We start from the raw sequence: 24,075 nt of genomic DNA, 5'->3' as shown, positions 1-24,075 counted from the left end.
ATCTAAGCAGCATCATATTCGAAATCGTTGACAGATGTTTAGTGGATCCTCTCAAATGAGAATTTTATATAGAATTCCAGAAGCGTAAGATTTTTGGTTTTGAATTAAAAGGCACAACCTTAGAGGGGTCATTTTTCGTGCTGGTAACTTCATAATTTGTAGCTATAATTTAGCATTCGAAAAGTTGACGGTAGCAAATATATTGTTTGACTATCCTAATATTGGCATACAAGTGCTGTTATCACTTATCAGTAATTTGCTTTAAATAATGTTGTAGGAGTCTCTTTGTGCTCAATTTTGGGACAAGGGCAGCATTGTTGACGGACCTATCCGTTGTCTTCTTTGGAACTTGGAGGGTGAATTTCCTTACAGAACTATTGAGCTGACTCGCTTTCTATCAGCAGTCTCTGAGGGGTGCTGGCCTGCAGAGTGTGTGTAAGTATTGTGTGTGTATATATATATATATATATATATATATATATATATATATATATAGAAGTGAGTTCATATGAGAATGCATACTTATATGAGAAATGAGAATAAATTTTACATGCTATAACTCTTATGAATAAGTGATGTAACCACACGATTGGTTTAGAGTTCATATGAGAATAAGTGATATATATATAGAAGTGAGTTCATATGAGAATGCTCCTTGAATGAGAATGAATCTCAACCACACGATTGGTTTAGAGTTACAATACTTGTTCATTAGAGTTATACCCACCTAAAAAAAATTTAGAGCCAAAATAAAAGTTTGAATTTTGAATTTTTGTTTCTAATATACTTTTTTTTTTTTGGAGTTACATCACTTTTTCATTAGAGTTACATAACTTATTCATAAGAGTTATAGCGTGTAAAATTCATTCTCATTTCTCATATAAGTATGCATTCTCATATGAACTCACTTCTATTAGTTCTATATATATATATATATATATATATATATATATATATATATATATATATATATATATATATATATATATATATATATATATATATATATATGTAGATTGTGGTTCATCATTTTTTTTTGAACTCAAGGCTCTTCTATTTTGTACTGAAGGTTCATTTATTTCAAAATCTTAAGCTCATTTTTTTTTTCTGGAGGGTTCAACCTTTTGAATGAAAATTTCATTTACTTTCTGTAAGAACTGTTTTCACCAGATTGCCCCCCTATGAGATATGCTTGTGGATTTGAATTTCCTTGTGTCATATATTAGGTTGAAAGAAAATTACTGTCAAACTTGGTCTATCATGTCATTTCCTATCACTTTGAGATAGAATTGATTCATGTCAACAGGTACAATTTTATGGACAAATCTGTCGGAATCTCGTCTTTGCTTGAGATTGATACTGATTTGTTGGCTGGTGGGGCATCTCAGATAATTGAGACACAACTGCCATTGCGTGTTCCTACTGTTGAAAGCTTACTTATTCCAAGTAAGACTCGTGGTCGTGTTCTAAGAATGATTGATTCCAAAACTGCACTTGTGCGATGGGAGGTAATCTAACATAGTTTATCCCTCTTTATTTAAAATTTTTTTCAGCCAGTAAATGGAAGCTTGATATGCTGAAATATGAGAATCGGTGTAATATCTAGGAGTAGGACACCTTTTGTTCTTGTAGTAAAATCTTCTTTTCATTAAGATTAATACTCAATTGAGTTCTTTTGCCAGCTTATATTCTTATGTGGTTTGGTGCTTAAAATTTTTTAGTTTGATTTGGAGATTCTTCTCTAGGGCACTGACAAATTCATCATTGACTTGCAGTACAAGCAGTCTGGGATGGTTGTCTTGCTTCTGCGTTTAGCTCAGGTGCTGGAGTTAGATGCCAATGAAGAGGTTCATGTGGTCCTTGACCTTTTCAGTCGAGTTGTATCCTTCAATATGGTAAACATCTTTTTGAGAGTTATGTTGGCTTGCAAATTTTTAAATGCATTTCAGGGCCTGAACTCTTTGATTGGCCAGTTTGTAGTGGAAGTCTTAGATGGGACTCTAATTTTCTATTGCTCAATGCAGTGTAAAATTCTAAGCCATACATGTAGTCGTGCAGTTGCAGTCTTTATATATGTATATATGTTGCTAGTAAAACCTTTTTATGTCACAAAAATTAAATCTTAATTCTCTCCAACTTCGCTGCTTATCCGGTAGTACTCATGCCATCAGTACTGTTGACGTTCTTCTAATGACCAGAACTGTATCAGGCACAGTATGCTTGGATATTTAAACGTGTGGGATCAGATAATCGTAGTGTCAATCTGCTTCCAGTATGCTACCACATCATGTCTTCAATTCCTTTACCAGTGCCCCGCATTTGGTGGGATGGGGTGGGAGGCTCTAATAAATGCAACATTACTGGTGTAATGCATGACAGTGTTTCAGCTATATGGCTAACACATACAATTGCGAAGAAGACTTTGCCTACAGAGTTATTGTTTGGGTATTTTCTAGTGACTCTAAAGTAGTATTGGCAAATGCCCCTGTGGCCCTGCAATTGGTGGTTTGGGCTGTGATGTGCAAATGGAAGCAGCATTACTGGTCTAATGTAAAGAGAGTCTTGGCTGACCCAAAGCTGTTTTTTATTTTTATAGTAACCCAAAGTAGTATATGCAATAAACTCATATCCCTCTGTCTCAAATCTTTTAGAATGAAGTTGAAATTATGAGTTTTAAAACTTTGGCCTATATTAATTTAAAACTTCTGTTTGCAAAGATGTTCTTGTTGCATGGAAATGAAGGACGTAAAATTTTTGGCTTGCCGTGGTTGAGAATATTCAGTTGGCGATTTGGTGGTGCACCTGGAAAGAAAAAAAATCAACGCATTTACGAGGGTTACTCGTGTAGATTGAGTTACATTTTCAAGGCTTCTGGATAGGCGCAATCAAGTTTTGATCTCTTTGCTTCACCGGGCTTTTCCTGATTTTGTAGATAAAGTGGTCCACTATATAGCTTGAGGGCTTGGACCTTGTATGCTTGGTATCTGTTTGATATTATTTATTTATTATTTATAATTGTTACAAAAAGTAATCTAAAACTTATCCCGGTCTTAAGCGTGGAACTATACTTGTTAGTTTTGTGTATAAAATGCAATTCTGGACATGTTTGCTGCTTGCCGTTATTAAATTTTTTGAAAACTAATCTTTTAGCTAATAGATCAGGTGGTTGTTAAAAGTTCCATAATTGACCACAAACTTTGAAAAATTGAATTTGAGATGATCAATTAGAGATTGGGGGGGGGGGGGTAATATTCTCCTTTTTTGCAAGAAACGGAGATGCTTTCTTTACAATTATACAACGCTGTCTGTTGTGAAACCACGGAGAGTAGTGCCTCTCTCAGGAAGCCCGCATCATATAATCTGGACTCAGGGAAAACTGCTAAGGAGCATTAAGTAGCCCATTTATTTTTGTTAATTTTTCTTTTTTTCATTATTGGTTGGTCGTTTAGGCTACCTGCCACATACAAAAATATATTTAATCTATATGCAGTAGGGACCAAGCTTAACATATATTATTGCACTGCTTATCTTTTTACCTGCAATAATCTTTCTCACTGTTGTGCTGAAAATTTTGAAGGCTGTATGTTTTTCTATGATGAATATTGGCAAGTCACTTCATCTTCACACAAACTATGGCGATGGGCAGATTGAGGGTGCTATATGGTACCTTTTAGCTCAAGTTTTATCTTGCTGTTGGTTTCAATGTTTGATGGTTATTTATTTTCTATAATGTTACTGGCCAAATTCCATTTTGATTGCAGGATCGACATGGTTGAGGTCTTGTGCAACCTTGTGAGGAATCTGTCGCCTTATAATGGCAGTGTCAAAGCTATGGCAATGAGTGTTACTGTTCTGGCAAAGATGATGAAGTGGTAAATCTCTCAATTGTTCTTTGTATTCATCTTTGTGTTTCTTTTTTTTGGTGGGATTCCGTGAACAAGCTAAATCAGCATGTGAATGACTTCCATGTTCAAACCTGTTTGTATTTTGTTTTCTTTAAGATTTAACTGCTTTTCGTCGTCTTTCTAATGCAGTTCCCCGTCACATGTGAGTGCTGTTGTTTTGAAGATGAACATATTTGATATGTCCCTGAAGTCTAGTATATTTGGTGATCAAAACAATAGTTTATCGAGGTCAGTGCTTATCTTTTGCTCATACTATTATCTATTTTTCGTTATAACACATGTGCAGGCTTGTTACTTGCTTTTGAAAATGTTTTTTTTTCTTCGGAAGTTATATATGGCAACCCCGAACACTTGGTGCTTCCCAAAATAACCATGGACTATTGCGAATCATGATTTGGTTATTGGATATATTTTCAGAAAAACGATTGACAAATGATTTTTATTTAGGATTTTTTAACTACAATAATACAAAACTTTTGCCTGTTCTCTCGCAATAATACAAACTTTTGTAAAAAATTCCTCCCTCCAGTAGGGTAATGTGACCTTTAACCTGTTAAACAGGTAAAAGAATTTTAAAAAATCCAAAATCTCTTTCTCTCTCCTCTTCTCCCCTCCTCTCTCATGCCAACTGAAACCCCACCCCTGCCCCCACCCTCACCCCCTCCCCCCACGGGCCAAACCACTAGTCCACCCTCACCACCCCCTCCCCCACCACGAAACTGCCAATCCCAGCCACTCCAGCCTTGGAAACCACCCCCTCCACTCCCTCACCTCCGAAATACACCAAACCCAGCCACCCCACCCCCGAAAACCACCAATCCCAATCCAAACCCAACTCCTCCTCCTCTCTTTCCGCCGCCAAACCTTAACCTCACCTTCAGAGTTAACGCCATCTTTCACGCACGAACATATCCTCTCTCTCTTTCAATCCGCAGTCATACGCTACTCTGATCTCCTTTCTTCTGCCCACGCGCTCACTGGTTTTGATTTTCGTCTGTGGGGGGTAGGGGAGGGGGAGGGTTGGGGTAAGGTGGGGGTTTTAGTTGATTGGAGGAGGGGTGGTTTCGGGGTGGCGGAGTGGTTTCGGGATTTTGTAGGTTTGGAAGGAGCCAGGGGTGGGGGTGGTCGTTGGAGGGGCTGAAGTGGTTTCGGGGTGGGGGAGGGGCTGAAGTGGTGGGGGTGGTTGTCGGAGGGGCTGAAGTGGTTTCGGGGTGGGGGAGGGGGAGGGGGTGGTCTGACGATCAATAGAGAAGGTGGTGGTCTGACGATCAATAGAGAAGGTGGTGGTCTGACGGTCAATAGAGAAGGTGGTGATCTGGTGGTTTGGTGTTGACCGCCAATTATGGGGAGAAAGTGTGGATATTGGTTTAGTGAAGGTGAAGGAGAGAAAAAAAAGGAAAAAAGTGTTTTTTTTTTATTTGAATAAAAATTTAAAACCCAACCAATGAAACAATGACACATGTTAAATTTTACCGGTTTATCAGGTTGCATCAGGTTTTGACCTACTCAAGGAATTTTGTTACAGAGTTTGAATTATTAAATAATAATCGAAAGTTTGTATTATTGTTGGAGAAACGGCCAAAGTTTGTATTATTCTAGTTAAAAAATCCTTTTATTTAAAAGGTCTATATGGGTTATTTGAGGTTATTTTGGTAATTTTCTATGTTTGAAGGTTACTCTGAAAAAACATCATAAGGTTAGGATTATCTTGTATTATTCCCCCCTCTTTTTTCCCCTGCTTGTAGCTACTCCAAGTTCTCTTTGGGTTACTGGCTTAGAGGTTCTCCTATTTTTTGTTTTGGTTTTACTGAAGTATAATTATATGTGGACGAGGTTGGAATTTGGATGTGTTCCTTAAATCACTTTTTTTGGGTGAATCACTCAGGTTATGTTCTATTCAACTTATTTTTTGAGAACATATCTTAGTTTTTCTGAGCTTTTGTAGAAAACACTATGATCGCAAGAAGTCTTCTTGTGGCATTGCTTCCCCTTAAAGGAGTCAAAGTTGCGATACCATTGCCTCGAAGCTTGTTTTAGGCCATAACGGTGAGAGGAAGATTGTCAAAGTTTCGTTGATGAATAGTATCCAAAATGAGAAATGGTGCATGTATTGTGAAAAGGAGATAGTATAATATATGCCTGGTTAGAGATAAGGCTTGGTATGTTCTCCTCAAATTCTTCCTGTGGGGAGTTCTTTTACTGAACATAAGTACATAAGTTGATAATTTTTTTTCATTATGTCTGTTTCCTGGTAATTTTCAGGAACTTATGTTTTGTAAAGTGAAATTGCTGCATTACTATTTACTACTTAGACAGGTTTTTTTTTCTGATGAATTATGAATGACAAATTGAGCTGTATAACTTCATGCGTGACGCTTTCTCTTTCTAATCCAGTGGTTCATGGTTACTTTCTGGAAGACTTGCAAAAATGCTTTTGATTGATTGTGAGCACAATGGTGGCTGTCCCTTGACTATGTCAGGTATCAAAATCAATTTTGGTCACCCTTGTTACGCCAGTGCTCTGTTTCTGTCTCTTTCTCTTTAACACACGCACACACACAGTTGTACTTTACCATACTTTCGCTTGCGGCTGTTCTCTGTAAATATTGCTATGACATTTATCAAATATGTACGGCTGAGCATGTTGTTCACATGCGTTTTCTGCTTCAAATGGCTAGATATGAGAACATAGTGTCTAAATGCAAACATTTCCTGTCATTAGCTACTACCATAGCTTTATTACCTTGAAGGTCACTTTTCCTTTCACTTCCTCCGTCCCAAATTATTTGGCAGACACTTTGTGCAATTATTTTCAGCCTAACGAAAAAAAGTAGAGAGAAGAAGCGGATGTGGTCCAACTGTAGAAAAAAAGTACAGAGAAAAAGCTGACCAAACAGATATATAGAAAATAATAGTTCAGGAGAACCAAAAAAGAAAACGAGGCAAAGAAATCGGGACAGAGGGAGTAATGGTTGTAACACCCTAAGGGCTGCAAGCTATCCGCATCTAGCACCGATAATGGGCCCTGACAAACCAACACCTGCCATTCCAGCACGACAGTGCCTTTTGTCACTCTCAGATGCACCTTGGCAAACTTTAAAGGAGGTCATTGATCCTAAGACCATTCACAATCAAGCTAGCATAACTCTTGAGTATCTTAGCATATGAGTTTAACAAAAGGAAGGTGCACCTTATTGGTATATGTAATTTAATAAACTCAATTAACTACTTAAGCAAATCTTGGTATTACATACAGCCCCACAAAACGCAATGATCCCGTTGTGCCTGCGACTTACTGAACTCACGTCCTTATAACCTCCAATTTAGCCCTAGAAACCTCCCTTGCTAGTTGCTACAAGCTAGGCGGCTAAACTAGGGCACTCTCAAGTCTCAACAGAAGCTCAGTACATAATCAGATGTTGCTCTAATTCCATTTGTAACTCTTAAAACCCTTGACGGGCTCCGAGCTTGTGACTTTTCACCAAATGCACATCTATGACCGGCAGTTGAACACACACACACACACACACACACATACACACACACACACACACAACAAACACACACACACACACACACACACACACACACACACACACACACACACCACACACACACACACACACACACAACACACACACACACACACACACACACACACACATACACATACATAATATCGGAGAAGTTTCACAGGGTCATGAACAAGGTAGAAGAATGCGCTGGAACATCTTATCTCATTGCTAAAATGAGGCATCTATTTCTATACTGAAATAAAAAAATTCTGTCATGCCTTTGCTTTTACTTTTATCTTTTTGAGTGTTGATATAAGTTGTAGTTATAGTAGATTCATCTATTTCTGGCAAGACAGATATCATCTTGGTCAATTTAGCAGCGAATTTTTTTTCTTACAATGAGTTAGGTGTTTGATGTTTTCTTGTTTCCGTTCCCGTGCTCTGGCTCATGTTTTTTTTGTTAACAGTTAATTTTTGATTCACTGCCTCCATAATCATCTCATAGTTTCATTGTGTTAGTGTGCCTTTTCTCGTGAGTCCTGCTAATTGTAGTTATAAAGTTAAAATAGACTTATCTAGACAATGTGCTATGCATCTTATTTCCTCGTGCTTTCAATCTTGTAGGTTCGTGTCTCCTCTTACTCCTCCACTTTGTCTCTTTAGTTGAAGTGTTAAACTGTTCTGTAGAGATTGTGTTTGGGACGTAACATACGAGAACATGTACCACATGACATGCTCTTATGCTTTTATTTTTAGTATTATTTTGCTTGCTCTTAGTTTTTTTTTTCTTCTAAGTTACACTTGTTAGTTGTTACTACCATAAAATATAACATCAATTTGATATTAATTTGTGTAACCTTGCAGTTCTGGATTTTACCATGCAGCTTCTTGGAGCTGGAGTAGAGAATGATTTTGTCCATGCTCTTGTCATGTTCTGTCTTCAGTATGTCTTTGTTAATCACGAGTTCTGGAAATACAAGGTGAAACAAGATCGATGGAATGTAACACTAAAAGTATGTACTTTTTGTCTTTCTGTTTTTAAAGTGCTTAATTGTGACTCTATTTTTCTTTATAGTCCCTGCCAATGTTCTTTCTGCTCTAAGAAGGCAAATATTTTGTTTTCACTTGAGTTAGTTGTTGCCAATATTGGCTCCAATACTTAATGATGGATTTTTATCAAAAAAAAAACTTAATGATGGATATAGATGTGGCCTTCAGATAATATCATCCTCCCAAGTGGTCCATATGCTTAATCATTCTGGACATACTTCTCTTATATAATGTTCACTCAAGTCCATCTGAAATGTAGCGGATATCAGGAATATTCAGGATCCATGAACTTTCTGTCGTGTTTTGTTTTGCCTTTTCTGAGGCATGCACATGGGCCATGGCTAAATGTCTCATGAATGTCGGTGTTGGTATTTTGGTCTTCTGAATACAATAGAATGTTCAGTAACAAACATATTTTGATACGTTATCTAAAACCATCGTACTTTTGTGGCTTCTGTCCATCTCCTTATTCATATGTGTGATATGTATGTCTCATACATATCTGAGCGAGAGAGCTGTGGGATTAGAGCCACATCTTCAATGTTTTCAGACTTTTTCAACTGCCAGAAATCGACGCTAGGAGCCTATGGACGTTAAATGGTTCTTTCCTATAATCTACATAGTTGAACTTTCTAAAAAAGAGAAGGATTTCCTAATTCTTCTTGTGTTACTGTCTCTTCATTTGGCATAGGTGCTTGGAGTGCTGAAGACAAGCATATTATGTATCCCTTACTTTGTAAAACTTGGTGGGAGTATCAGAGATATCATGCTTTCTGATTCTTCCATCCATAGCATGATGTTTCGAATTCTTTGTACAACTTCACCAGTATTAGAGGTAATATTACTTATAAAAAGGTTACAGTGATCATTTATTCTAGTTTTGTTCTTTTACAAAATGGATTCATATGTTGTTCCCTTCTCTGCTCAGAACCTCTACATCAGCAGACTCTATGATTGGAGGGAGATCGATGGGTTACAACATGCAATATGCTCCATGTTGGAAATCTTAGTGAGCATTTTCTCCAATTTCCCAGAGGTACTTCTCACGTTGCAATATACATATATGTTTGCATTTTAAATGATGAGTAGATTCCTCTTTGTGCATAGTCCACCCTCACCAGAAATGTAACACCCCCAAAATCCATACACGTCTACGACTACGTCGCATCGACTTTGGGAGTGTTATTACCGCGATGAAACGCAAGGCATAATAAGAAAGAACGTTAACTCAAATCATTGTCTTGAAAACTGAAATGCAGCGGAAATAAAAATGTAACTACAACTCGGGAATCATCAACGACCCTTTTTATTCAAACCACAAACCAATACGTAAATCATAGTAATTTTATAGTACTTAATTAAAATGCTTTAAATTCAAATACTAATGACTATCCCCCGTATGCTCGATATCATGCACTGCACCAGTACACCTAGTCTAGCATCAATGGTTCATCACATGTCAACAAACACATAATAACACACATATGTCGAGTACATAATGAACCATTGAATGCATATAAACATAAACAAAGCAATACTAAACGATCCTAAGCATGATACTACAATATGTTACATCCTTTATTCTTTATTTAGTTGGCAGCGAACGGGCACTGTCATCTTACTAGAATCATACGAGCTACTTAATTCTTAATAGACAACTTGGTTTATTAGATAAAATGCAAATACGGTTTCGTTCCGTCTCACACCCATCACCTTTGTATGCATACCCCAAGATCGAACCTTCCGCCTACTTGAGTTATCAAAATTATAAGGACACTACTGTCGTCACAGTAGGCCTGTGTAAGAGTTTAGGACAAGTCCCACACTCACCCCATTGTTCATCACTTGTAGGCCGTCCAACTACAAGTTTATTACCATAGTTCCCTTTTAGTATTGTCCATTCATATCACAACCACACATAATCATTTAACATGTTCTCTTAGTTGTACTCAAATCTTCTCTTGTGAGACTCTGGTTACACTCTTAGGTAGAATTACGCATTCCAATGCAACATATCGACTTCCAATCATAAACATGTTACCAAACAATCTCACAATCACAACGTTCCCTATCATGATTCTAGGTTCGAATAGAATAAATCGCAACCTAATCATGATACTAGTACTTCAACTAAACTGGTACATGTACGTACCTTGTAACGGAGAATTTTCGCTGTATTAACCAAATGTGCCGCTTATGAAATTGCGACCTAAACGATTAAGTAAATACTTTAGTGCTACGTCCTTGATAATATTATCAACTAATACATAACTAACTATAACGACTTAGTAATTCGAAATATAAACGATAGCTAAACTCATTGTTCATGAACTTCCTTTTCTTTTCTATTCTAAAGTTTAGCGTCTTTTAGGAGTCAAAGTTAGTTAGCAAACTGGTTTTAGTTCGTGTAATGGTCCACTATCTTTACTAAATCCAATCAAGTCATATGTCCAATCAAGTCTTATGTCCAACCAAGTCTTATGTCCAATATCCAAAATCAAGTCCGCATAACAAGGTTATATTCTAACCAATAACAATAATATAATTTCTTTACTTCCTACCTTACTTAATTACAATCCTAAAACCAGATTCACAACTTAAATCAGATTCATAATTTAAACTAATTATACATCTTAATTAGTTACTAATTAACTCGAATCACAAATTAATTAATTACAACTTAACATAATTATAAAAACAGAATATAATATTAAACTAATATAAATACATATTAGGTTTTAATACCGCTAAGCGCGCCAGCAACCGAGTTCCGGCGACCGACTTCCGGCAACGGCGCAACCACGACTTCGCACAACCGACCCTCGCGCACGCCAACACACAGCAGCAGCAGCCTCGCGCAACTCTCGTCGCACACCCTTCGAATCGTCACACAACACTTCGCACTCCCTTCGAACTGTCGAACAAATTGTTCGCTCGCCCAACCTTCGAACGCGCACAACAGCACGCACCCTCGTACCAGCCTTGCAACCACGCTCGAACTCGAACATTGTTGGCTCGCACCGCACGCTCGAACCCACGAACAGTCGCACAGAACCCTCGCTGCTCCCTCGCTCACACCTTCGACCAACCCTCGTCGCTCGTCACAGTAGCACTGCTCGAGCACCGCACACCCATGCACAGAGGATGGTGAAGAAGAAAGAGATAAAAAGAAGAATCAAAGGGAAAGGCCGAGAGAAAGAGAGATTGAGAGATTGAAAGGATGTGACGGCTGAGAAGGAGAGAGGACTTAGGGTTTCTAAATTTTTTTCTGATTTTTTTTATTCTATGTCTTCTACTTATAGTGTGGCATATTTAGGTCTAACTAAACTCGGTTTAATCTTTTAAAATTCCGAAATTAACTAAACCGAACCATATTATTATTATTCTATTATTATTATTCTGTAAATAATACTAAAATATCTTTTAACTATATTCTTTATATTTTCTTAATTATAAAGAATTAACTCAAAAAATACAGAGTATTACAAGAAAGGGAGGGGAAAAGGCATACCGAAGCTTATTCCTAGGTTAAGTATGACGTAAGTAGATCTGCTAAAGGGCTTTGTTCAATGAATAATATTGGCGTTCCTTCCTAGCCGGTACAGCTCATATATATCTTATTCCGTTGATCGTTTGGATTATGGTTGTATTATTCTTTTTTATAGCATAATTTATATTGTCAATTCATTTCGTGGTGCACCTTGATCTTTGTGTCTTATGTACATACCACTTTTGTTTACTTTTTTGCAGGATGATTTCTCTGGCTTGCCAGTTTTCCACCAAGCATTGTTGTCCAACTCTACTAAGCCGATTCCTGTTGCTGAGGCCCTCGCATCGTTGATCTCGTATTTTCGAAATCCTGTATGCCATGTTTTATATTGGTTTTTGATGAGCTTCAGATTATTTTTCCTGATTTAATACGTTGATGTCTGGTTCCCGTCCTGGTCAACTGTGCTGATGTTGTTTCTTAGTTGTATGAATATAAATTCATGTTCTCTTTATCATCTGATCTGATTCTAACTAATTATGCATGATCTAGAATACTATAGCCAAGTCTTTTTCTTGTTTGGACACTTGGCTTCCCTCTTTGTTGCCAAGTCTAATGTTTTAATATTTTTGGAAATCAGCTTACTAGATAATACTGAACTAATAATATTTTTTTGTGGTTTCATATCATTGTAGTATAAGAGATCTAAATTTACCACCTAGTTTTGTAAATTTAGCCAAAAAAAAAGTACCTTCATGTATCTATTCGGCATTTTTGGATTGCAGTTTGCAAGGGGTTTAGTCAATTTGGTAGTTATATCACTTATATCCCACATGAGAATTGGGATTGGCAAGTAATCTCAGAAATTGAGGGAATGGAGAGAGAAAGGGAAAAGTAAATGCAAAATTGGAAATGTGAGATTCATTTCTGGTTAGGATGGGAGGAAATCGTTGCACATTTCTGGACAACGGTAGTTTTGTAGAATTAGCCCAAATTATCACTTGTGCTTATTCTCTACTGTTATTTGACCTCCATGAACAATTGATGCACATTGCATTTGAATGGCATGTTATCTTCATCTCATATTCCCCCACACATTAGAAGGTGAGGAGGTGTGAGCATTACCAGAGAAAAGATAACTAGGAAATTTGGTCACAATAACTTCTGTATAGTACTAAATTCCATCTTGTTTGTTTCTGTCTTCCTTCTCTTGACTTTCATAATGGTCTTCATGAACTCTGTTTGAGAATTATGAATCTTAAGCTATTCAGCTTCTCACCATTTTGGAGGACATGCAGGCTATACAAGTGGGAGCTACTGCAGCACTTTCTATGCTCTGCAAAACTGCTGATCGCTCGAAACCTTATCTATCTGGCAATGCAACCTTTGGTCTAGGTGCTAAACAGGTTGAACTTTATTTCCTCAATATTATTTTTTCAATGATATTTCATGTATCTGGATATTCTAAATAAACAGAAACTAGTTTGCATGGGCTAAAAATGGAACAACTGTAATACGTTATTGCTATAATATTATACTTTTACTCCTATTCTTGCTGTAATTCATAGTTCTTTTACTCACTCGTTTTCTATTAGTTTACACGCTCCTTTGGGCACATAGTTTTAGGAGAAATAGGTATGTGGGTCATAGAAGGGAAGACAAGTCATTAATTTATTGCATCTTGTATTTAAGTTAATGTTGTGGACCAAGAGAAGTAGAGTGAAAAAGGAAAGATACCGAAATAAAATTGGTAGGACCATTCGAAAATCAGAAAAAAAAGGAGTAAACTAATAAATGACAACCCAAAAGGAAAGTGAGTAAACTTTGAAGTAATAGAAACTGCAGGGATTAATATTATAGTCCTAGTCCTTTATAATGTCTTTATTGCTATATGCTCTTATGCACAAATTTAAAATAAAGAATGAACATCACTTTATTTTTATCTACAATTTTTTATTTTTTGTTCTAAGGTTGTAGAAATATATGGTATATGTATATCTTTATATCAAAGGATATATCCAACACTTTCAAATGGTGTAAAAATCTTAATATGTCAATATATTTTTTTTATAGGCTGAGTACTTATATGATGAATATATTTTATATATGAAGCAATTTGGATCACTCTTCAATGATATGAAAATTATAATATTTTGAATTATGTTGCAAAAGTGATACTCAATTTACATAATATAATATTCTTAGGTTGTTACCAAGCAAAGTTTGGTCTAGTGGTAATGTTTGCATCTGGATTGAGAGCAAACCCTGCGAAGGCCACTTAGGGGTGGAGGGATCCCCCCCAACTCTCAAAGGAAACTTGGCTGTTGAAGGTTTTGTTTTGGTAGGGCAGTTCTCCTTAACCCAAAAGAAAAGAAAAAAGAAATATTGGGCTATTTATTTAATGGCAAACTTAAATTTTCAATTATCCAAAACTCTTTTTGTGTATTTTATCCCTTTACTCTTTTTCCCTTAAGCTTTTATAAATTGTGACATGGCATGCTGAGGTGGAATGCTTTTATGCTCTCGAAAAGTTTCTCCTTTATTATTTAGATTGTATCGTCTACCATGTACCATACTTTATGGCACAAATTCATGTTGATCTGTTGGTCCTGATGTATCCAAATGAATTTGTTTTCCTTAAGAACTAGAGGAGGTGATTCTGAATTTATTTTGTCTTAGGTTATGCAACTAAGGCATACTATTGAAAGTATTATCCGTGAACAATCTGAAAGAAATGAAGCCCTCTTTGTGGCTGTTATTGAGCTTCTTACTTCTGCAGCAATTCACCAGGTTTGTTGTGCTTCCTTACTTCAGTATATGAAACTGTAATGATGCCGGAGTATATCTTAGTATTTTTGCATTTCATTGATTGCTGTGAAATATAAAAGATAAATAATCTTTCTGTCATTAGATGACAATTGTGATGTCAGTCAGTCAGTGTCTTGGGAGAGCTGTTCACTGCATTTGCAACTGCAATTTTATCCACAGATCACATGGTTAGATGTCAAGTGTAATGTTTGGAAGATGAAAATCAGGGCGGGGGGGGGGGGGGGATTTCTTGATAAAAGCTTGGAGATGCCTTGATGTTTGTATGCCAAACCAATCCTATGATAAGATATATGTGGATTAACAAAATGCAGAAAGATGGTGATTTATTAAAATACACATTTAAAGCTGTTCCAATCAATATCAGAAGGGAAGTGAATCCTACGCTAACTGCCACTGTTGACGTCTTCTTCTACTTCTAGTCGAGGAGGTTCATTTTTAAATAGTAAATAGTCCAAAACTATATCAGAAGGGAAGTGAATCCTACACATGGTTCGTTTGTAGCTCTATCTCTTGAAGGTGACTCTTAATGGACTGTGATGATGTTAGGTACTTGCTGTCTAGTCTGACTGGGGGATCTCTTAGTATTGAAAAAAACAAATCAAAAATTCTGAACTTTTGCAAGTGAGCTGAGCCAAACATTTGAGAGCTAGGGCTTTGTGGACACATGGTTGGAGGCGAATCCCACTTAGATTATATTAAGCTTAAGCCAAGCATGATCTTAAGTATGATTGCCTTTTGAGATTGTCAGCTATCGATGATGCTGAACTCAAATACCTTTAGCTCTTCTGCATGTAATTCATTATTCACTTATTCCTGTCATGATGTCCCATGTTATACTAACCAATGTGTATAAGCAGCTATGACAGCTGTTTGCCTGTTTGTTTGTAGTGCAGTACTCTATGTAGCTTCAGTTTGTTTGGTATTAATGTTTTTCCCCTTCTCAGACTACTGCACATGATAACTAAAAGCAACATGTTGAATTTTATGTTGCCACACAACTGGTAGCATTCTACCTTCTAACGTGCAGCTATGGTGTGGATTCACATGCTTTACTTTTTATTTGTGCAGCCTGCGTTTCTTGCTGCTCTAGTTTCTGGTGAAGACATTAGGGCTGACTATTCACGGAACAGTGGTGATTCAAATGAACAGGGAAGTGATTCAACTTCCCAGGCTTTGAAATCTGACAATGCAATACGTCTAGTGGATATGCTTGTGCTTTATGTTGAAAGATCTGATACGCTTATGAAGAGGTACCATCTCTTGTGTTGAATTCTCAGAGTGATACTTGGTTTATTTTTCATGCTAATGTGTATTGCTAAAGTTTTACCCCATCCCGCAACAACAAAAGAACAGAATTCAAGGTTTCATTTCTTCTTCTTTTACTTCTTCAATCCAGAAATCCCAGAGTTCTTTTGAGTATACTGAATTTTATGAAAGCACTGTGGCAAGGAGCGGCTCAGTTTATTGATATGCTGGAGACCATTAGAAAATCTAAGAAGTTCTGGAAACAGTTGTCTGAATCTATGTTACTCATCAGCTGTAAGGAAGCTCCCTTGCCAATAGATCTTCCTGAAACTGATTCACAGAAATTTGCTTATGAATATCAATGTCAGTCTGCTGCATTAGACATTATGGCTCTAGAAACATTCCTGCAGAAGAAATTATTACACCTTGAGTCACTGGTGAGACAAGCTGATCAACTATTGAAAGGGGGTGTTGGTGCTGTTGGGACCAAAGCACAAGTATCTGCAAATTCAGAACAGCTTGAGGATATTCTGATTTCTTGGTCCGATAGCTCTTCTTTGAGCATCCTTCTGAAGTCATCTGCAGTGTGCATGTATGATACTGATGTTTATTTTCAAGCAAAGGTTAGTTTGTTGTATCAGCTTGCCGTACTGCTGCCTAGTTAATACTTTGAAAACTGTGAAAATGTGCAGAACATGCAACTTCTGTAATTTATTTGTCTTCTTTTCTTGGGTTGCTTGTTGGAAAGTTGTTTGAAATACTGTGTAGTATGTACCTATCCCTTCATTTTTTATTCAAACAGAAATATGACCCAGTTTATCTAAGAAGCTCCCTCCCTTGGCAGGGTAGGTGAGGGGAATGGTGTGTTTACCCTCACCCATGTAGTCATTGAGATATTTTACAATCGACCCCTATTATCGCTTGTTTGGTAGGGGCATTTAATGGTAGTCAGGCTAATACAACATATATATAATAATGTGTGGATATTCCATACCTATGTCCATGGTATGTTTGTCCACCCCTAAATATCTTTTCTTTTCTTGTAGATCTCCATTACTACTTTAGAGGTGGTATTGAATGGTTATTGAACTTTATGAAGCAAAATACATGTTTGGGTCATAAATTTCTGTTGACATGGAGATTTTGCTTGGGACTTCCTTTACAAAAATTATTGTACTTCATAACCGTTTCCGCCAACTATTACCATTTAATGCCTACCAAAAAAATTGTTGACACCATACGCAACAACCGTGGGCTGCGTCATAATGAGCAAGAAGCGCAGACTCTGTAATGTGCAGTGATTCTTTGACTCCATGGCAAATGATCAGTGAATCTTTACAACATTGGGTATCTGGGTGAAAAAGATGAGTACATACACACTCGAAGGAGAAGGATTTCCTGCTAAAAAATCAGTAACTTCAAAAATCTCGAGCTTTTCTTGTTGCTTGTCAATTCCTTCGAGCGCATGCTAGTTGATACCACAAACTATTATTGGACAATTCAAACTTTTCAAATTGGGTGCATTTAGTAACTTCAGCTGTCACGAAGAATGATATTTAGTTAGGAACCAGGTTCTAAATATATTTATAGTGAACTCAAATTGTATTCTATGTTATTTATTCCTTTATTCAAGCGACATTTCATATGCTATCCTTGCAGATTGCTTTTAGTTTGCTCATGGCGCACATAATTGGGAAGCTGGTCACAGGTGATACTGGCAGCCTGTCTTTATCTTTTATAGAAGAAGTGACAACACTGTCTACAAAGGTCAATTTGTTTTCCTTTTATTTGAAAGTTCTAATGCATTATATGTTGTAGGTCGGTTCTTTTCAACTTATATTTGTTTATCCAAACTTATTAGACCTCATCTTAACTTATTGTCACCATAGCAGAACTTATTTGTGAGTGTCTCAAACTTTATTTTTGCTTACTGAAGTTATTACACCTATTTGAACTTCTTTGTTCTGATAAAGGCTACAAATAAGGTGAAAAGAACATACCCTTTTTTCCTATCTCCTTCACAGTTATGTTCATGTATCTTGGAAATTATTAAGTTATTAACTCTATTAACCTTCAATTACATGTCTACATCTTGTCAGAGTTCTCTAGTGCTGTACACTAATTGATATCTGTTCAACTGAAACCTTTTCTCTCCACTAATTAACACATGTTCTGTAGATCAAAAGATGTATGGCAGTTTATTGTGAATGTATGATTTACAAATTCCAATGTATGTTTGTCCATCTTGCATGTTAAGGGAAGTGTTTTATTCTGTATTTGAGAACATAATATAATGTTGAGGGAAACGGAGATGTCCTAACCTTGTCCATGTAAATATGTAATGGACCTAGAGAATAACTAGAAGGGGTTCTGGTAGTTTTTTTCTTTTGTCGCCTGCCCGCCCCCATATAAAGAAAAGGAGAAAAGGGTGAAAAGAGCAAGAGGGTGTCAACATTATTTTTAAAGCATTTAAATGTAAAGAATCTGTTCTGACTGGTCAGAAAATCAAATGGGAATATAGGATGGTTTTAGCAGCTGTTTTTGTTAAGATGTGGATTTTTCCATGATTTCATCTCTTTTGTGTTCTTCATGGTGCATCAGCTTATAAAAATCTTACGATTTTTCTTTTCTTTCACAATTAAGTTCCTTACATCGCCAATTAGCCAATTTGGTAAAAAGAATGCAAGTCATTGCCACTATAAATAATTGTTGGCAACTGATTGTTAAAAAACAACAAACCTATTCTCACTTTTATATCAAAATTGCGACGGGAGTCAATTGGACCATTTTCTCAGTTGAAAGTTATTAAATATTGTTTCTTTTTTCTGTTTTCCTTTTCCCAGCTGTGCATGGGAATTGTTTTTTTTAAAAATGTGATTATATCAAAGTTGGGAATGATTTGTTTATGTCGTCTTTTTCCAAGTATGACATTCATCGTGTGAACTGTGAAGATACCCTTTTTTGCAGTAAAGTAAACTTTTTATAGTCCTTTTGTAACTTTGACCACATATCCAATGAAAAATATGTGAATTTTACATCCTAGAAATTATATTATTCAATAACTTTTCAGATCTTGAGCAATGAATAATGGCCAAATATATAGTTCTTGAAAAGTGTGAAATCTCAGCTGCAAATACAATAAGGAGTAATGTACTATAGAACACGATGTATTTCCATCCCTTGCAAGTATATGTACATACTGACACTTTTCATTCACCTTGTTTCTCCTTTTGATGTGGCAATCAACGATGTATTTCCATCCCTTGCAAGTATATGTACATACTGACACTTTTCATTCACCTTGTTTCTCCTTTTGATGTGGCAATCAACTAATTTCTCATGGTTACATTCTGCAGTTAATCAATCTACCTGCGTTTTCTGAGTTGTGCATCCAATATGCCCAGCACGGTTACAGGTAAGAATTTCTTTTTGATGAAACATGGATGTTGCTTGTAAAATCTAGTTTAGTTGCGAATTGAACTTGTTGCTGTAAAGCATCACTCTAAAAGCTTTAATAGATGGAACATACTTAAGTTCGGTTGTGGGAATATTTTTTTTCTTTTACGATTATACAACATCTTCTTTACGTGACACATTGGGACTATTTAGCTACTATGTTCACAGATAGGAACATACTTAAGTTCAGTTTGTGGGAATATTTTTTTCTTTTACTATTGTGTACCATGATTTTATGCTAATGCGCTAAATCGCTAATGTCTTCTGTATCCTCCGTTTTTTTTTAGATGTAATATATTGACTTTGGGAACTATTCATCCAATACACTTTGACCACTAATTGTTATTTATACATAAGAAAAAATATAGTCATGTGGGATCTTGTTTGATTCGTCACGGTATACACTTTCCAAATATATATTTTTTACAATTTTTACTTTTATACAATTGGAGATATTATCGGTCAAAGTTGTGCCTCGACAAATGTGAAAAGTCCAATGTTACATCTAAAAAAAACGGAGGGGGTATTTGCCAAATGACTTGGTGTGTATGTGAATGGAGCTACATCAGTTTACTCTGATTGGATCTTTGTGACACAAATACTGTGGCTATTTGCTTAATGCCTTTGCGTCGTCTTATTCAGTGAAGGAATCCAGATAAAGAATTTGGTACTCAATGATCTGTATTATCATCTGCAAGGAGAGTTGGAAGGACGTAACATTGAACAGGGCCCATTTAAAGAACTTTCCCAGTTCTTATTAGGGTCAAATCTTCTGCAAGCTTATCAGAAAAAGTCTGTCCATGCGTTATTAGGAGCCAAAAATGCTGAAGTGTTTGATGTTCTGCGTCTACAACATGACATTGGCTTTGATATTTGGGAATACTCAGAATGGAAAGCATCAAAACAGATAGTGGAGACTACGCTGCCTTACCTACGACATGCCAATTCCATGTTGTTGATCCTTGGTTCAAGACTCCCAGCATTGCGTGCTCTTATAACACTTCTAAATCTCAATATGGGGGACGTAAGTTGTTAGCTTTCCTCTTTTTTCCTGCTTTATGCTGTCTTGTGCTTGAACTTTGTGTAACTAGTTCTGCATATTCTTAAAATACTTCTGAATAGCTCTCTAGGGTAGTTCCTGGGGAAAACTGTCTGAAACAGACTCGTGCTTACTCTTTTGTCTCATGCTAGCTCTACCTGCTGGAACAATTTTCTTTTATATTTGTAGACTGTAGTTGGTACTTTTGGTAGCTTATTGCAGTTTTATGGTGTACTTGCATGCTGCCAGTTTTTTAACATATTAAGATTAATCCGCATTTCTTTTTCCAATAGGTTGGCTTCTCTATTTCCAATTGGTCATTTCGGTTGCTTATTGCCTATTCTGTGGTTACTGCATATAGAATGTAGAACAAGCCATATGGCTTCAATTATGAGATGGTTGTTTGACCTTTTTTAACATTTTTAGAAAGCTTCTCAATCCATTGTGTTTTTGGCAATCAGTCAAGTTTTTTTCAAACGTCACACTTCATCAGTGACTTTTCCTTTCAGCAAATATAAGCTTTGTATAATACAATGCAAGGAGGTAATTTACCTTATTCTTTCGGGTTACGACTCATTTGGTAGCGGACCATAAATGGTGGTAATATCAATGAATTTGTATGTATCTTATAACGGAATTAACCACCTCTTAAGCTGTAATGGATTATAATGGAAGTTCATAAAAAAAAAAAAAAAAGAGCTACTTCCGATGGGTATGCGTTCCATGGACATTTGCCCATGACTTAATAAGATTACCTATAAATTCAGTGGCATCATTTATGACCGCTTACCAAACAGGTCATTAAGTGCGTGAGAACAGATGTTGCATCTATGTCCAGATGTCCATCAAATATTTCTAAATGTCTATATATCACGTCCCTCAGTTTTGCTAGTGTCTATCCATTAGTTCCTGGTAATAGTTTGGGAAGATGGAGCTTGTCTCCTGTTGACTTTTGTAACTTGTCATTCTGTGTTGATGCTATGGTGGTTTTAAATGCACACCAGAGGACGGTAATCATTGTTCACTTATCTGATTTTTCTGGCCTATGTGTGTTATGTATTTCAGTCAATGAACAGACACGGGAGTATATTGAAGAGAATTTCTATGGACAAACTTCTTTCATGCATAGACCACGAATGCAAAGAGTTACAAGCCACCTTGGGATTATTGACAGCAGCTTCAGTTGCTCCTGTGGAAGTTCTCAATTATATAGCTGCGCAGGTGGAATTGCTTCTATGTCTTGTTAGACATGTCGACAATGGTATTTCTTCACCTACTTGTTTGGTCATACTAAAAACCTGCAGTTTTGGCGTGAAAAGATTGCGTGATTTGAGGCTTTTGGGTTCTGAGGTTCAACATGCGATAAAGTTCTTACTGATGCTGCTTCATTTGGTGGTGGAAATGAGCTCTGACTGTATCTCTTCGTCCAGCAAAACTGACAGTGAATCTGAAGCCTCAACTGAAGTGGCTAATAGTTGCTTGGGCATATTGCCAATACTTTGCAGCTGCACTGGCAATCCTGATCAATGTATCATCTCCCTTGCTACTATTGACCTGATTGTCAAGAGGATACTGACACCGACCACATGGCTCCCCATCCTGCAGCAACATCTTCAGTTGCATCAGCTCATTCTTAAGCTTCATGATAAGAAATGCTTTGAATCTCTTCCAGTAATAATGAAGTTCCTTTTGACCCTTGCCAGTGTGAGAGGAGGTGCTGAGATGATAATTGCTTCTGGGTTCCTGCCATCTCTAAGAGTTTTGTTTGGAGAAATATCAAATGTTTGTGTGGCCAACTGGGTTAAATCAGAGAAGTCTGCGACACGTGAAGCCGAAATTGAGAAGCCTCAGTTCATCTGGGGGCTAGGCTTGGCTGTCCTTACAGAAACAATTTGTTCTCTAGGAGAAACTTCACTTTGTAATGAAGTCGTGGATAGCATGATATCTTACTTCTTCTCTGAGAAAGCTTTTCTAATAGCTTATCACCTTAGTGCACCAGAATTCCCCTCTGATGACCATGACAAGAAACGAGCACGGGCTCAGAGGAGGCAGACCTCGTTATCTGCTTTTAGAGAGACGGAACATACTCTTATGCTGATATGCATCCTAGCTAAGCATAGAAACTCATGGATGAAGGCCACCAGAGAAACGGGTTCTGAGCTTCGTGGAAGGATTATCCATCTTTTGGCTTTCATTAGTAGGAGAGGTCACCGTCTCGGAGATTCATCTGGTCGGCCTTCGACTCTTTTATGTGCTCCTTCATCTAAAGAGGAAAACGATTATTGCACAAAACCTTCATTTATAAATAGCAGTATCGGATGGTTTGCTGCTGCTGCTCTTGGGTGTGTACCAATTGGCAGTATAACGGATGAATATCCACAAACTGCTATTGTGGTCAAGAACAAAACAAACGGAAATGCGGAATCTGGGAAATCTACGTACTTTTCAGATACTGTTGCTGTAGAGATATATAGAATCACATTTCTTATATTGAAATTTCTGTTCCTACAAGCTAAAGAAGCGGCTGGACGGGCGGAAGAACTGGGCTTCATCGATCTATCAAATTTCCCAGAGCTTCCAGATCCAGAAATATTACATTGCTTACAGGTAATACATTTATCCTGTTGTATACATTTTACATCCATTGGCAAATGCGTTATCTCAGTCCTCACCATGCATCCCTCACAAAGCCTGGTTTCTGATGTTTGAAATCTTTCTCGCCTTTGTTGAAATGCAGGATCAGACCATTGCTATTGTTACTGAAGTTTGTGAAACCAATAAATCAAAACAGATTCAACCAGATACTCAATCCGTCTGCCTTTTATTGCTTAATATAGTAGAAATGGCTTTGTACCTGGAACACTGCGTCTCCCAAATCTGCGGAATAAGACCTGTGCTGGGACGTGTCGAAGACTTCTCTAAACAAATGAGATATTTGGTCAGAGGTATATATTTTTGTGCATTGTTTCAGAAAAATGCTTAGTCGCTTTCTCAATGTTTTAAGTTTTACTTTATTCTTTTGGTTGCAGCTACCGAAGGACAAAGTTTTTCGAAATCTTCAATGAAGCATTTGAAGCAAATCGTGTCATTCGTGTATCCAGGTTTATTACAAAATGAAGGCATTTTGTAAATTGCACAATAGTGAGATAGAGTTCTGTCTAACTTGTACAGAATATTGTATTAGTTCTTATGTATCTTTAGACATTTTTAATACCTGGACACTATTGCGATTCCAAAGGGGTGGTGGAGATAATTGAGGGTCATCAAAATGTTGATGTTCCCACTGTGGAGGATACCTTCAACAAATAATACTTTTTCCATCCAAAAAGAGATGAGGAATATTTGACAGGGCAAAACTAATGATGTTTAGGTTTCATTGTTTACGACTCCAGTATTACATTGTTTCACTTTTGTCTGTACAAATCAAGCGTTTTACTTTCTCTATTTTATGTCAATATCCAGCAAAACGAAGCATCTCTTTTGTCTTTCACACTTTATCCTTTTCGTTGGAGTGCATATCAAGAATAATGATGGGTTAGAGATACGCGA

The 24,075-nt window shown here is 36.9% G+C and overlaps 1 protein-coding gene across 4 annotated transcripts in view; it reads left to right on the top strand.

The window, feature by feature from the left end:
* Positions 1-23,909, top strand: part of LOC104903976 (hypothetical protein) — a 32,442-nt gene extending 8,533 nt beyond the window's left edge. For all 4 annotated transcript variants that reach the window (XM_010692133.4, XM_048635932.1, XM_057391707.1 and 1 more), the window contains 21 exons: positions 278-435; positions 1,307-1,508; positions 1,776-1,895; positions 3,578-3,663; positions 3,762-3,872; positions 4,035-4,133; positions 6,300-6,385; positions 8,285-8,433; positions 9,162-9,305; positions 9,399-9,506; positions 12,221-12,331; positions 13,256-13,363; positions 14,637-14,747; positions 15,855-16,036; positions 16,183-16,654; positions 17,691-17,798; positions 19,388-19,446; positions 20,130-20,511; positions 21,592-23,133; positions 23,264-23,471; positions 23,556-23,909. In XM_010692133.4, the coding sequence (XP_010690435.1) occupies positions 278-435; positions 1,307-1,508; positions 1,776-1,895; positions 3,578-3,663; positions 3,762-3,872; positions 4,035-4,133; positions 6,300-6,385; positions 8,285-8,433; positions 9,162-9,305; positions 9,399-9,506; positions 12,221-12,331; positions 13,256-13,363; positions 14,637-14,747; positions 15,855-16,036; positions 16,183-16,654; positions 17,691-17,798; positions 19,388-19,446; positions 20,130-20,511; positions 21,592-23,133; positions 23,264-23,471; positions 23,556-23,656 (4,647 nt within the window). In that variant the 3' untranslated portion in view covers positions 23,657-23,909. The remainder of the gene's footprint in view (positions 1-277; positions 436-1,306; positions 1,509-1,775; positions 1,896-3,577; positions 3,664-3,761; positions 3,873-4,034; positions 4,134-6,299; positions 6,386-8,284; positions 8,434-9,161; positions 9,306-9,398; positions 9,507-12,220; positions 12,332-13,255; positions 13,364-14,636; positions 14,748-15,854; positions 16,037-16,182; positions 16,655-17,690; positions 17,799-19,387; positions 19,447-20,129; positions 20,512-21,591; positions 23,134-23,263; positions 23,472-23,555) is intronic.
* The last annotated feature ends 166 nt before the right edge of the window (positions 23,910-24,075 follow it).

The sequence above is a fragment of the Beta vulgaris genome, chromosome 9, assembly GCF_026745355.1.
Source record: "Beta vulgaris subsp. vulgaris cultivar EL10 chromosome 9, EL10.2, whole genome shotgun sequence".
Lineage (NCBI taxonomy): Eukaryota > Viridiplantae > Streptophyta > Magnoliopsida > Caryophyllales > Amaranthaceae > Beta > Beta vulgaris.
The sequence above is the reverse complement of the archived record's forward strand: the minus strand, read 5'-3'. Positions and strand labels throughout refer to the sequence as shown.